The 13,441-nt window shown below is 37.6% G+C and overlaps 2 protein-coding genes across 3 annotated transcripts in view; one reads left to right on the forward strand and one right to left on the reverse strand.

Moving 5' to 3' along the window:
• MTBP (MDM2 binding protein) overlaps positions 1 to 6,176 on the forward strand; it is a 29,368-nt gene extending 23,192 nt beyond the window's left edge. For both annotated transcript variants that reach the window (XM_014870080.2, XM_088178835.1), the window contains exons 19-22: positions 900 to 1,131; positions 2,231 to 2,344; positions 3,996 to 4,061; positions 5,525 to 6,176. In XM_014870080.2, coding sequence (XP_014725566.2) covers positions 900 to 1,131; positions 2,231 to 2,344; positions 3,996 to 4,061; positions 5,525 to 5,560 — 448 coding nt within the window. In that variant the 3' untranslated portion in view covers positions 5,561 to 6,176. The remainder of the gene's footprint in view (positions 1 to 899; positions 1,132 to 2,230; positions 2,345 to 3,995; positions 4,062 to 5,524) is intronic.
• A 3,024-nt stretch (positions 6,177 to 9,200) lies between these two features.
• SNTB1 (syntrophin beta 1) overlaps positions 9,201 to 13,441 on the reverse strand; it is a 110,887-nt gene continuing 106,646 nt past the window's right edge. Inside the window, exon 7 of the mRNA XM_014870125.2 lies at positions 9,201 to 12,673. Within this exon, the coding sequence (XP_014725611.1) occupies positions 12,581 to 12,673 (93 nt within the window). The 3' untranslated portion in view covers positions 9,201 to 12,580. The remainder of the gene's footprint in view (positions 12,674 to 13,441) is intronic.

The following is a 13,441-nucleotide window of genomic DNA, read 5'->3' on the forward strand; positions in this document are numbered from 1 at the left end:
TGCTCCTGCACTACGAATAAACAACTAAAGGTTTAGAAAGCCAAGGATTGTACAAACAGAATAATTGAATTTCTGATCCAAAGGACTGCTGGCATAAGATGACCTACCAAAATTCATTCTTATTGTCAGCCCTGTTTATTAAAGTCTTTTCTGGAAGTTTAGTTTCTAAGATTTCCCTTTGTACCTTTTCCTCACTGTGAAGATGCAAACTCTCACTGAAAAATAACTGCTAGGTAACACTATTTCCAAATTCACTTCTTTACTGTAATACTTCATTTCTTCCTTATTTCCAGTTTGATAGTCTTTGCATTCTAATCACAGTAAGCCTTTAACAGAGGTTTGGTTTTAGAAATATACATATCTTTTGCAGCTTACTGAATAGTTAGAAAAGATATGATTATATTTAACATTTTGTGAATTGGAGTTTGGAATTACTAATGCTCTTACAGTTGAAGGATCAAGGATTACAATGTTCCCATGGAATTACAATGCCAAACTTCCTGTAGTTAAGGCGAGTTGTGACCTTCCTATAGGGCCGAAAGAAATTAGATAGTTTCAAGAAATTTTGTCTCATCCAAATTCAGCTGGAGGTCAGTTCTCTTCCCAAGAGTTTTACATTTTTGGTTACCTGATTTCTTCAATTTGATTCTAGACCTTTTTAATCAGAGCTGCAATGGGTCTACATATCAGAGCCCAATTCATTCAGCAGTGTTCGTCTTATACAAAAAATGTTACAGACTAGAATCCTCTCTTCCTGTCTGTGTTTTCAGATGTTTGCAGGAATGCTCAGTACTTACTGCTCTAAAGCAGCAGCCTCTATAGCAGAAACAATGACACTAAAAGAGTCGGTACAAAACCTGAAAGTTATTTTTATTGGGGTTTTTTATTATTCTGTCCAGGCTAACCAAATCTGAGAGTACAGACTCCCTCGTGTCTCAGGCAAGTGGTAGCAGCAGGAGTCATTGTGCAGTTGCTGTGATGAGGAAACGCTCTGAGAGATCAGTTTCTGTGGCTGCAGTGCCCTCAAAACTGCCCGGCCAAGCCCACAGAGCAGCCAGCAAGGCTGGCTCAGCTGCAGAGCCTGAGGCCTCCAAGCAAGACAAGGAGTCGAGATCCCAGAAACACACGAGGGTAAAAATCTACCTTGTTCTCTTAGTGAAGAAGCAGCTGTTTAACTTCTTTCCATGAAACTTGATTTGTAAAAATTTTTTAACTCAAGGTGTGCTATCTTCATCTGTATTTGTTATTGAATTTCATTCTGTTCACTTGTGTAAGTGAATCCTGAAGGTACTGAGGAGAGTGCTGTAGAAGCAAAGGATGAGAAAGTGTGTAAGGAAATTTTATCATGCCCAGGGAATTAAGGCTGAGAGAGATAACAATGAGGGATACAAAAGGTGGAAATTAATTAATAGGAATTATGAAATATAGATAATTAATATAAAACTAAAGGCACCAAAGAGATATATGTGCTGGAAGGGTCAAAGGCATTGTGGAAGAACAGCCTATTCTGAGAATAAAGAGAGTTCAATAGTTCTATAAATTCATTAATTATGATAGCAGTTAAAATAATTTGGTGGAATAATGTTTAATAGCTGTGTATATTAGGAATGCCTCTTCTAAAATACAATACACAAGACTGTTTCTGGCTTGGTGATACTAATTTTAAACTAATCCCAGGGTACAAGGAGAACACTGCAAGAGTGTTAATGTACTGTCAAAGGCAAGCTGGAATGGTCCAAGGAAGCATCAATTGGTGTGACTCATTGAGACCTACAGCAGAGTTTAAACATCTCTGATACAAAGAATGTCAGAGAAAATTTTCTAATGAGACTTTAGCATCAGATTTTTAATTTTTTTAAGAAATATGTATTCATCAAACAAGGGAATATCAGTATAGCAAAAAATGATCTTTTTATATATATTATTTTGGAGAAGAAAAAAACCCAACATAGTATTGACTTCATTTATCTTCCAAGCTCCATGTGAATACTCACTGATCCTTGACAAGTAAGCATTTTCTTAATTTTTTAAAATAAAGGAAATGGAAATAGATTGTTAAATTACTCTGCTCAAATTCAGGCAGTGAGCTGATTGTGTTTGGCAATAGATTAAAGTCAGGCAAGATCACAAAAGATCAGCTTTTCTGTTTTGGGCTTTTTTGCTTTCCTTAGACAATTTTTCGTGTCAATAGTTGGGATGAACTTCTGAGTGTGTTTCTTCTGTTTCCAAGATGCTGAAGGAGGTGGTTGCTAAGACTCTTCAAAAACATGGAATTGCAGAGGATCATAAGTGCTTTGCATCATGCAGCCAGCGTCTATTTGAGATATCAAAATTCTACTTAAAGGTAACTAGAAGACACACTCTTACAGTTCTTTATTCTTAGTTGAAGCCACTCCTCAATAAAACTTGAGATAGCATATGGGGTACTCAGAGTTGAATAAGATAATATTTCCCAGTGGTGTGTTAGTAACCTGTGGATGGTGTGGAGAAACCTTTGGACTTGTTGCCAAAAGCAGAAGGTAGTTATACAATATATTTTGGTGGGGTTTTGCTTGTTTTGAAACCTTCTAAAGCAGCAGCCTTTTATACATAGTGAAATAATGTACTGAAGCATGGGCCTGTTGGGTCAGGTCACTGTTAGAGCAGCAATAGCTAAGGAAGCAAGAGAGTATCTCCCAGCTGTAGCTGTGACAGCTCAGCTTCTCCCTTGTTCTAAGGTTGATGGCTAAATAAGTAGCTTACAGAACTGACTCAGAAATTGCAGTTCCCTGACATGATGTACTCTATTATCTAACATACTGGCTCAGCATCACCCTGTAGAATTGCATCAACCTCATGTTTAGGGGCAGATGAGAATTCTTTCCATAATACCTAGGAGACTGTGAATTAGTGTTGAAGCCCATGTTACTTAATCTGAGCACAAAATCGAGTTAATTACAGTATGGAGTGATTAAAAGCTATTGCTCACAAGCTGAGCTGATGTTCTGTTCATTTGCATGTGTTTAACCTACCACTATGGGTGAACCAGCCCAGTTTAGTCGACTTCAGTAATGGTGCTTTAAGCTAAATGAAAGCTGAACAGGACTGGATGCTTACACAATCAGAACATCTTGCTGATGAGCACCAACTTCTTAAATTATTGGAACACAGTTGTGCAGTCATTCTGTAAGTGCTCCCAAAATCTCCCTGAAATATGCCCTGAAGGAAGATCTCTTAATCCAAAATCAGAAAGGGCTACTGTAGGGATGTGTGAGTAGAGCAAATCAGGGTTTGTGGTTCCATTCCAAGTAGAAAAGGAAAAATATGGCAGTGATCCTGTCCTTTCTAGAGAGAAATGTCATGGGATTTTCTTCTCCTGAACTGTCTTGGAGCTCCAGGTCCGTGGGAGTCCTTTGAATCCTTTTGTGTGCTGTATAATTCAAAAGCATGGTAACATAGTATCATTTTCCTCTGGAGACAAATAGTAAATGATTTTTTTTTTCTCTTCAGGCAAAGTTTTGTTCTTGCTTTAAAAGAATAGATTAGGTTGGACTCATTAAATGGACTGCAAAATAGAAAAGCCATTCTAGGTTTTTCACTTTTCTGCACTGATTTTATTTTCTGATGTCTGCTTCTTTGCCAGAACTCTGTATTACAGGGTAAGCTCACATCTGATTTCTATGTTTATATAGAAACAAAATTTCAATCAAGACTAAGAACTTTGAATATCATTGAGGAAAAAAGTTTTGGAAATTGTGCAGAAGGTTAGGAAGACTCACTCATAATTGAGTACTAGGTTTGGACTTCTGTAAGGAAACCTGAAACCATGCAAACCTGGAATAGATTCAAATTATTTCCTGTTTCTTAATTGAAAAAGCAAAGTCAAATAATTCTTCTGTTGTTCTGAGCAAGGTGATAAAAGTGTAACACCACCTTGGTTATTAGGGCTCTTATAATCCAATTTAGAGTGACCGTATGAGTTTGCTGACTTCTGTGGCTTTTTGTTTCATATTTAGGACCTTAAAACTTCTAGAGGACTTCTTGATGAAATGAAGAAAACAGCAAATAGCAATGCTAAACAGGTAAGACCATGTGTTTATTTGTTCCTGTACATAGCCACGGGATAGTTTAGTCCACAGCTTTAAGAGATGAAGAGGTGCATAGCTGTGGCTCTGGGTCTCGTTTCACTCTGTTCTCACACAAACTCTCAGTCAGTAGTCCCAAGGCAAAATTTCCAGGTTTTGGATGGTATTTTAGTTACAGCTCCTGAGATGATGTGCCACAGTGAGAAATGGAAATGAAGACAATAAATGTTGCCACATCACTCAAACAAAAGAAAAGAGAGATGAGATTTTTCTTTAATTAGAATCATTAGGGAATTCTTCTTTTCTTGTGTTGAAGGAAATAACATTTCAAAGGTTAGGAAGTAATAAACAGGTCTATAAAAGGAAATAAATTTTTTAAAAGAAGCAGTGAAAATCAGTTATTTAAAGCTTGAGAGTAATGGTAAGCACAAGGGATATCAGGTCAGGTTATTTGTGTGTAACATGGGACTTGCATGAACAGCAGCACAGAGCAAATGACAGAAGTAAATACTCCCCCAGAAATTAAGTAACTGATTTAAGTTCTGAGACGTACACTGAAGTGACTCCATGATTTGGAAAAAAAAAAAGGAAAAATAGTGTCATGCATAATTACAGTACAGTTTTCATAATTGTAAATTAAATGGAAGAATTTGAACTGAGGAAGGTAAGTAATAGAACACACTCTCAAGAAAGCTCCTAGATCCTCTGAGAACTTACTCTATGAGAGCAATATTTGCTGTGTTCTGTGCTGTATTCCTTTGTGGATTGCTTTGTATGGATGATAAGGTTTCAAAAACTATATGGGTTGTGATGTTTGGTGTTGAACTGGGTTGTGCTGATACTGCTTCTCACCTCCATCATTGTCTGGGCAGAAAATTGGTAGTTTTTTGTATGTTTGCTGTTGGTAAAGGGCATTAAAATTTGTGTTCTTCTAAACTGCTTACATCTCCCTGTATTAAGACAGTGTTTTGAAATTACTTTACAAAAATGTAATTCCCAAGGACTAGTCAGTGGTCTGAACAACTGCTCAGTTTGGGAAGCAGCAGTGATAATGGTGGTAGATACAGAAGTGCACAAATTATCCTTTATTCTTTCTTCTGTGGCCTTAGGAACTTTTACTGCTGGAAGTGTGACCTGTTTGGCATTATTTGCACCTTCTTGCTGGTATATGGAGAGAATGGGGAGAAGAATTTCAATTCAGGGGTTCTAAAAATGCTTTTTCCTAAAGACAAAGTATTCTGCAAGATTAAATACAATTCTAGGGTAATGCTGTTTCCTCTCAGATTATTAACAACACTTTCTCCTCTTGAGTAGTTTGCTTTTAAATCCTGTTTAGTTAATACCACACAGATGGTGACAAAGGATTAAAGAAAGAATTGATAAAGTCTGTGACATGTTCTTAATTTGCTTTCAAAACCAGGAGTTATTTAAATTGTTTGCTTTCTCATTTATCTGCCCAGGTGATTGAATGGGTTTTGGAGAAGACTGGCAAGTAGAGGCACTGTGTGGATTCTATTCACACCTTCCCAGGAGTGTGGAGACAGAGCACTTCTGACTAGAGGAGCATTAATACTGCCCAATGCACACACAGATCTGCACACTGGGAGGACTTTGGTCAGTGTAACTCTATAGACTCATTCTTCAAGCACAGGAGCAAGGTTGAAAACTTTTTATAATGAAAGTTTTTAATTTCTTTTTAAATTCGAGTGAAAAAAGGTTGTATTTTATATTTGTATTTATTATGTTTGTTAAAAGGAATATAGCTTGATTTGGTTTATCAAGCTTTGTATATTTTTCAACCAGTGTATTTGGTTTTTATATGAATAAAAAACCCCACATATTTAATTTTGATAATTACTATTTTGTTTTACCTTTTTGTGTGAAGATCTCTATTCTACTTAGTACAGCTTGCTCTTGTATAAACAGCTGTTCACAGCATCGACCATTAACATTTTAAACACTGATTAAGAACAGTTCCTATTCTGCAGGTGAAAACTAACAAAATCAGAATTTGAATCATAATTATCTCTGTGTTGTAATATAAGGAAGGAAAAAAGCATGGATTGAAACCTGATGCAAGGTCCCATTAAACAAAGTTTCTTTGTTTTACAAGCTGAATTTTCAGTGTAATTTCCTGCATGCTCTTTGTAACACTCCTTTGAAAAATATCTAAGGAGAGATCTGAGATTTATTTTCCTGGAAGAGGAGAAAATCAAAGCAATAGTGGTAATGAGGATGGTGAGCACTGGAAAGAGCTGGCGTGCTATGCTGAAATGTAAGGACTAAAAAGAATTTCTAGCTGTGTTGCAAACACAGTAAAATACTAAATTTGGCCTCAGTTTGTTTCAGTCTCTGGCATGTACCTGGCTGGGACTAATGTAATTATTCAAGTTAGTGTTTTGTTGAGATTAGTTCCTATTAAGCTTTCTGTATTAAGGATTTCCTATTTATCATATAAACTAATGAGATTAAAACTGATAGAGATGCAGGGCTGTTGTTTGCTGTATCATCCTGATAGATAAATAGATTAAGCAATACAAATATAAATGAAATGTAATGTTGTGGAAAAGTAATCGAACTAAACCATGTGGAGGTTAGACTTAATACTGTAAAATCTATGCATTCTCTAAAGAGCCTTCCTGATTTTGTGACATTATTCTTTGCTTAATTCTATTTGGTGTAAAGCTGAGCCCTATGGAGGTTTTTAATGTCTAACAGGACCTTGAGTTTAATTGTTCTGTTCCTTTGTTCCCAAGTTTACCATTGTCCTGAACTCTACAAGACCTTTTCTGGGTGGGTGTGGACTTGGTTTAACTGAGCTGCAGTAGGAGAGCTCTGAAGTTGTTCTGCTGTGACAGTGAGCTCTAGTGAGTACTATGTGTGTCAGGAAAAACATAACTACTTGTAAAAATGGATTACATTTGTCTGCAGAATGCCACACATCCACAGCTTCCCAGTTTTAGTGATTTGGTGAAATAGAAATGCAATGAAGAGAGTTATTTAAATAATCATTTAATAAGTGCATGCACAAAATTTCTCCAACGTAATGATTACTGTGTATGGCTCACATTTCTTTGCATTCAATATAGAAAACAGGAAAGTAATCAAGACATTAACCTTTCTTAACATCTTATAGTGAATCAAGAAAATCTCTACTTTCAGAGAGAGAAAAGCTGTAAGCTGTAGTCTTATCTCTTCAGCCTAAATGCTGATACTTTTGTCTGAATACTAAAGCAAGCCACTGAAAGCTGTATTTTCTGCTTAATTTGGGGAATTTTATATATTTGTAATTAGAAAAACTTTGTAGTTAGTAATTATACATAAGTTGATAAGTAAAAGTACAGAAGCTCTACATAAATCCTGGAGGCTAGCTGCCATGAGCAAAGAAAATACCTTCAGGAAAGTAATTAATACTTTGAACTGGTTTTCTTATACTTCAAGTAGAACTCAATGGTTATTGGTTTAATTAATTCCGTAGACTTAAAGGCTGGCATGAAATAATCAGCAGGAAAGCAGTTAGGGAAACATAAGCCTTTTGATATATTGGGTTTTTGCACAATGCCCAGTGCAGAACTAATACACTGCTACCCATGTCTCATTTGCTCTTTGTGTTGTTGACTTTTTAGGGCAAGTAGTAGCTGGGTTATTACTGTGGCTTAATAACACTGTGCCCCATTTGAGCTGTGATGACTGTCCCTGTCCATGCTCTTAACCTACAAAAAAGCAGGCACAATAATTTGACCTGGTCCACTGGAACAGCACTAAACCAAATTATTTTACATCTGTCATAGTTCCAAAACTCCACACTGAGAGTTCCTGCAGCTCAGCTGATGTGCTGTAACTTAAGTGATGCAGAATGCAACATTTACTCTTTGCCTCTGAACTTCAAATTATTTTCTTGTTTGTTGCTGCTGAACACCAAATCCATATTTTTGGGCGCCTGCTTTCATGTTTTTGGCAAATCAGGATACAAGTCATATTCATCAGTACACATTTCTGGTTTATCCATAATTCCTCCATCCTATATAATAAGCACATAACATAACATAGCATAATCCAATAACATTATGTATTATATGTAGAAGCATATCATCCATCCATGTTATGTGCTTACATTCCCCACAGGACTGGGATAAGACAGGTGATATGATTACTTGCAATATTACAGCAATGACATGATGAGTATCACTGGTCTACCACACAACTTAGCTTGGGGACTAATGCAAATTCACAAACTTCTTTGCCCAATTCACAGTTCTCCCTTGGAATTTGTTTTCTAAATTTGTTTCCTAATACCTCTAATTGTTTACACAAGCATGGAAATTCTCATGAAGGAAGAAAAATGAAAAGTCAATCCCATGTGGGAAAAGCAGGTGATTATGTCCAACAGGAGGTTATCATCTTTGTTAAATATTTAAAATGTTTTTCCCCTCATTCTTTTAAATTAAATTTTTGCCCTAGTTAGTCTTGGGGTTCACTCTGGGTTATAGCAAGCAGGCTGAGTTTTTCAAAATTTTGCAAGCTTATTATTAATACCTACTTTTTAAAATCGAAGTCACCACTGAATTAAAAAGAATCCATAATATACACAGTGTGTGTGTATATGTATATATAAATATGTAATATATACTGTATTAATGGTCTCTCTATATAGTAAATAGACTCAGTAAATAGCTAGTTATCAATCTGCCAGTTTGACTTTTATGGAAAATAACATAAATTTAGAAATCAATGGCAGTGTAATGATCTGGAGCACATAATTTCTTTAGGCTCTAATTCTGCTTCCACTGAAAGCAAAGAAGCTCCAATTAACTTTTAAGCATGGGTAGGAGGACACTGAGAATGCTTTCAGGTGGAAATCAGATCAATCTCCCCTTCAAATCAGCTGAGCTTCTCAATGCAAAGAGCAGGATGAAATATGCTGCCATGTCCTGTGGGAGGAAGAAATTCTAACATTCTGCAGAAAGAAAACATTTGTTTTGTTATTTGCAAAGGATCAATTGTAATGGTGTTTGTGGTGGTGATTTGCTTGGTAGCATGTCAAGAGTCTTGTTCTGATTTCTAAAACACCTTAAGGGAGATGCTCGTTCCCTTTCAAGGGCAGCACTATTAGAAACACCAGTATGACTCCCTGAACACAATCAGATCAGCTTTATTTTTTTCTTTTTAACAAACACTTTAGATCACATTTTTCCAATAACATTTTTGCTCAATATGCATCCCAATCTTTCTCATGGTGAAGCTACTATACAAACTTTCTGATAAGACCATTCCATTTACAGTCATTATTTTGTGAAAAGAGTGAAACTCTGGAATATCCCTTTTTAGGCTTTCCATGAGGTTGTTCTGTCATAATTTGGGTCAGTCTGAAAGAAAAGGCTTAAATTCCCACAGTTAGCTTTTCTATTTGGGCCACTAAGTTAAGAACTAAATCAAAGGAGAAAAAAAAAATCTCTTTACCCATAACCATTCATAAGAGAAAAAAAGGCACGTGTTGGCCTCAGTCCTTGAATGCAGAAGCTTGAGCAGAAATTTCTGCTTTTTCTTAATTTTTTTATGTGTTTTGTTACCACCTAAGCAGTGGTATAAGCAACAGAGAAAGCATTGCAACTTCAGCAGAGATGTCTGAATGACCTGCCTTGAAACATCCTTGTGGGATTTCAGGTTTTTTTTTTAAATTTTAAGTGTTTAAGTCATTCCACCAATGCAATTAACATTCTTAGAATTCTTAACAGAAGCACTGAAGTTTAAATATATTTCTCCCAGCCTAAAACCAAAGGACAGCCTTCCAGATAGTTTGTCTGGATACAAAGTAAGCTCACCTCACAAAAATCCAATAAATGACTTTATTAAATATATTCTTTTCCTCTAAAATATAAATATTCACTATACTCTTATAAATGTGGAGTAGGTTCATATTTCATTTATCTATCCCATCCAAATATGAATCAGTCCAAAATCTGAAAATGAAGAAATAGCATCTGTAATTATCATTATTTTTTTCTATAAATATATATAATATGAATTTTCTTTGCAAACTTCTTAGTTATTCACTTAGACTTCATATAGTACTGAGCACCTTAGATTACATTTTGTGTCATTTCATTGTTGGCACTAATACAGGAATCTGTAATATTTACAATGCACATACATGTTAGGTGTAACATTCCAGTGATTTGTAAATGTTAAAAGGAATAAGGAAATAGTGCAGTATAGTTTACATATGTATTTAACCTACCCACCCAGAATGCAAGTTTTCACTTCAACCTCTGGAACTTTTATAGGAGCCTGTCTCCAAATTTTTAAGTTGTACTTTGGAACAGCAATAAAAAAGGTCCTGAACTAGTTTTGAAGATTTCACACAACAGTTTCCTTGATAAGGTGACATGAGCTCCTCCTCAGAGTCCTGTCCCCCTGCGTACCGACTGCTCTCAGCTTCTCAGATCTCCCAGAAGCTCCCAAGCCCAAGGAGCCCCAGGTAACTGCCACAGAAAGTTGTGTGAATGGCAGTGGGGCCTAAATGAGAAATGTCCATCTGGAAATTACTGGTAAGTTACGTAACATGTTACCTCCTACCTTCTTAATTTACATGAGGAATTAATTTTTAAGTGCAAGTACCATGACAAGAAAATGAAAGTGCAGAGCTGGGTGGATCCCTCTCTGGTGTGCCTTTGACTGGTGAGAGGTGCTGGGAGTGGGGCTGCTCTTCTAGACGGGCATTGAGCTGTTCTTCAATGATTATTTTCTATATTTATGAATTCAGCCCATCATCCTAATATTTTAACTGGTTTTGATGATTAAGATACCTATGGAAATCACATGTTCTTATACTGTGAATAGACAACATAACTTATGCTTAACTGTCAAACTTAGCTTAAAAACAGCATGGAACCAAAATTAATTTTCCCCTTTGCCAGCCAAGTGATGCGAAGTTGAAATCTGTGTGCTTTCTCAGGAATAAAAGAAATGTTGTAATATGAAAACTGAACATCCACAAACACTGAATATATTACTACCTGTACATTACTGTTATTACTACCTGTACATTACTGTATATTACTTCCTGTCCTTCAAAGTGGGAATTTAGGGCAAAACTCTAAAAGCAGACAGTACCCCACCCCTGTGTGAAGCTGTTCTTTTCACAAAGGAAGAGCAACATAAGTGGCATCCGTTTTGCATCTTCCTATTCCCACCAGATCACATGATGCCAGTTTATTACTTCCAGGTGCAAACTGTTTGTATCGTCTCTGGTGCTGAAGGTCAGTGTTCCTGCCTGCTTTTTGCTGCCCAAGTAGCTGTAAATAAGGCTGAAACTCAGTGAATCACATTTTGAGTCACAACAGTAAGCTGTGGTGTGAAACAGTCACCAGCAAGTTGTGGGCATGGAGATGAACATTTTGTATTTCCCCAGCAAGAAATCTGGTCTTGCCAAGTCATGCCCACAGGAGAAGTTCCATGTCAAAGAGTGCAGCTCATGTTCCTGCCCTGGTGTATGTTTCTCACTGTTGTGAAGCTGCTTCAATAAATTTTTCAAAAACTCATAAAATCAAGTCTTCTTCCTTCCCTATGTTTGTTTTTCTATGAAGACCATACAGCCAGCCTTGTCTGAGAAAGGGGGATGACTCAGTAGGGGTAGGAGGACAGAATCTTAGTATGGCTTTCTACTGGAAAATTGCTAGGGAGATATGCTGGCAGAAGCATCATCATGCCTCAAAATGGATTCAGGTAACTTTTACCTGAGCTGGGGCTCCCAGATAGCTGAAATTCATTAAATTATTCTGGGAAGTCACTACAAAAATGCTTCCTGTGTTCATTAACAAGGACACTCCTGCCTGTGCCACCCTGACAGCTGGCTCTCAGTACCATCCCTGTGGCAGGTCTCCCTTTGGCTCCATCACTAGGCATGTGGGTGACATGTGGTTACTGCTTGATGTGAAACTGCCCTTGGAGGGGCCCTCCAGCTGTTACCTGACCACAGCTGGATTGCTTCAGAGTGTCCAACTCAAAGGTGTGTATTTGCAGGCTCTGCTGGGTATTCATGCCAGGTTCTGGCAGTGCTCCCAAAGAAAATTCTGTAAGAAGGTGCACAGATTATAACTTTTACTTTCAGGTGATGGGACAATCTTTAGAGGATTTCTCCCCAGCCAACCTTGGCTTGCATCACAACCACCAAGTGCTCGTCTGCATAGCCCTTTACTTTATATAGATAAGTACATTGAAATAGGCACAATTTATGATTCTGAAACATTTACATGTATGGTACTACACGCTTGTACGGTCTCATGGGATTTTAAAATCCCATTATTTACAGTGAAATCCCCCGTCTTCCTTGTTATGCCATCTCTTTAGCTGGTCAAAATGAAACCTGGGCCTTGGAGGACTGCAGAAATGACCAATGCTCAGTCCTGAATTCCAAGCTGGTGTCTGCTGCCAGCTGGGACAGGTTGCTGCTGTTGACTGTACTTCAGATTAGTGTGGTTACCCCGTCTCTCTTTGAAGAAACAGATGGATCCCACTTATGCCACCAAGCCCAGTCTTGTGATCTTTGCTGACAGGAAGGAATGAATGATGAAAACAATTGGTTTTGGACAGGAATGAAGGTCCAGTTGCTGAAAGTACAGAAAAAAAAATCAAACAGAATTATAGCTCAAACAAGAATTCATCATCTGAGTACTCAAACTGCTGTCTGGTATTTTGGACAGGCATCTATTAATAACAACCCTTCTCTACACCATATCGTTTTTCCTTTGCATTCAGTTGCACATATTTAGGTTACTAAAACTAATAAGCATCTTGGAAGCAGGTGGGAGAGATCCTAGTGCCTCTGGCCTTGTATCCACCTGGGTAAGCAGCAGAAAACTGAGTCAGATGCTGCAAGCACTTTTCCAAGAGGCTCAGCCCCATCTTTTTTGGCCCTTTCTGCCTGGGATGGTGGGACTGCTCTGTCTAATGCCCAGTGCATCTGCTGTAGGTACAACTGAAGTACCTTCAGCCAGTGCTGCACACCTGCTCCTCTGCTCTCACAGACAGCAGTGAAACTCCACTCAGACTTTGTTTTCCAGAGTCATGGTTCAGGTAATCTCACCACACACTTTCTAAGCATGTCAGCGTGCAGAGGCCCAACAACAGGGTCACATCAAAACAAACCACATTTGCCTTTCGTGGTGGTGCATTCTGCCCTGCTTCCTCTTTTTTGCAGGCTGCACTGCAATCTGAGAAATGCTCGTTAGGGCTTGGCCTTGAAAAGCAGCACCTGGGCTCATCCCTTCTTGAGCTTATTAGAAACACCCACGTGCTCCCAGGAACTACTGCTGTCTAAGGAGTTCCTGTTTTCCTTATGAACAACCTTGGAAACTATTTTCCTTGCCTGAATGGCA

Source organism: Sturnus vulgaris, chromosome 1 (assembly GCF_052056855.1).
Source record: "Sturnus vulgaris isolate bStuVul1 chromosome 1, bStuVul1.hap1, whole genome shotgun sequence".
Lineage (NCBI taxonomy): Eukaryota > Metazoa > Chordata > Aves > Passeriformes > Sturnidae > Sturnus > Sturnus vulgaris.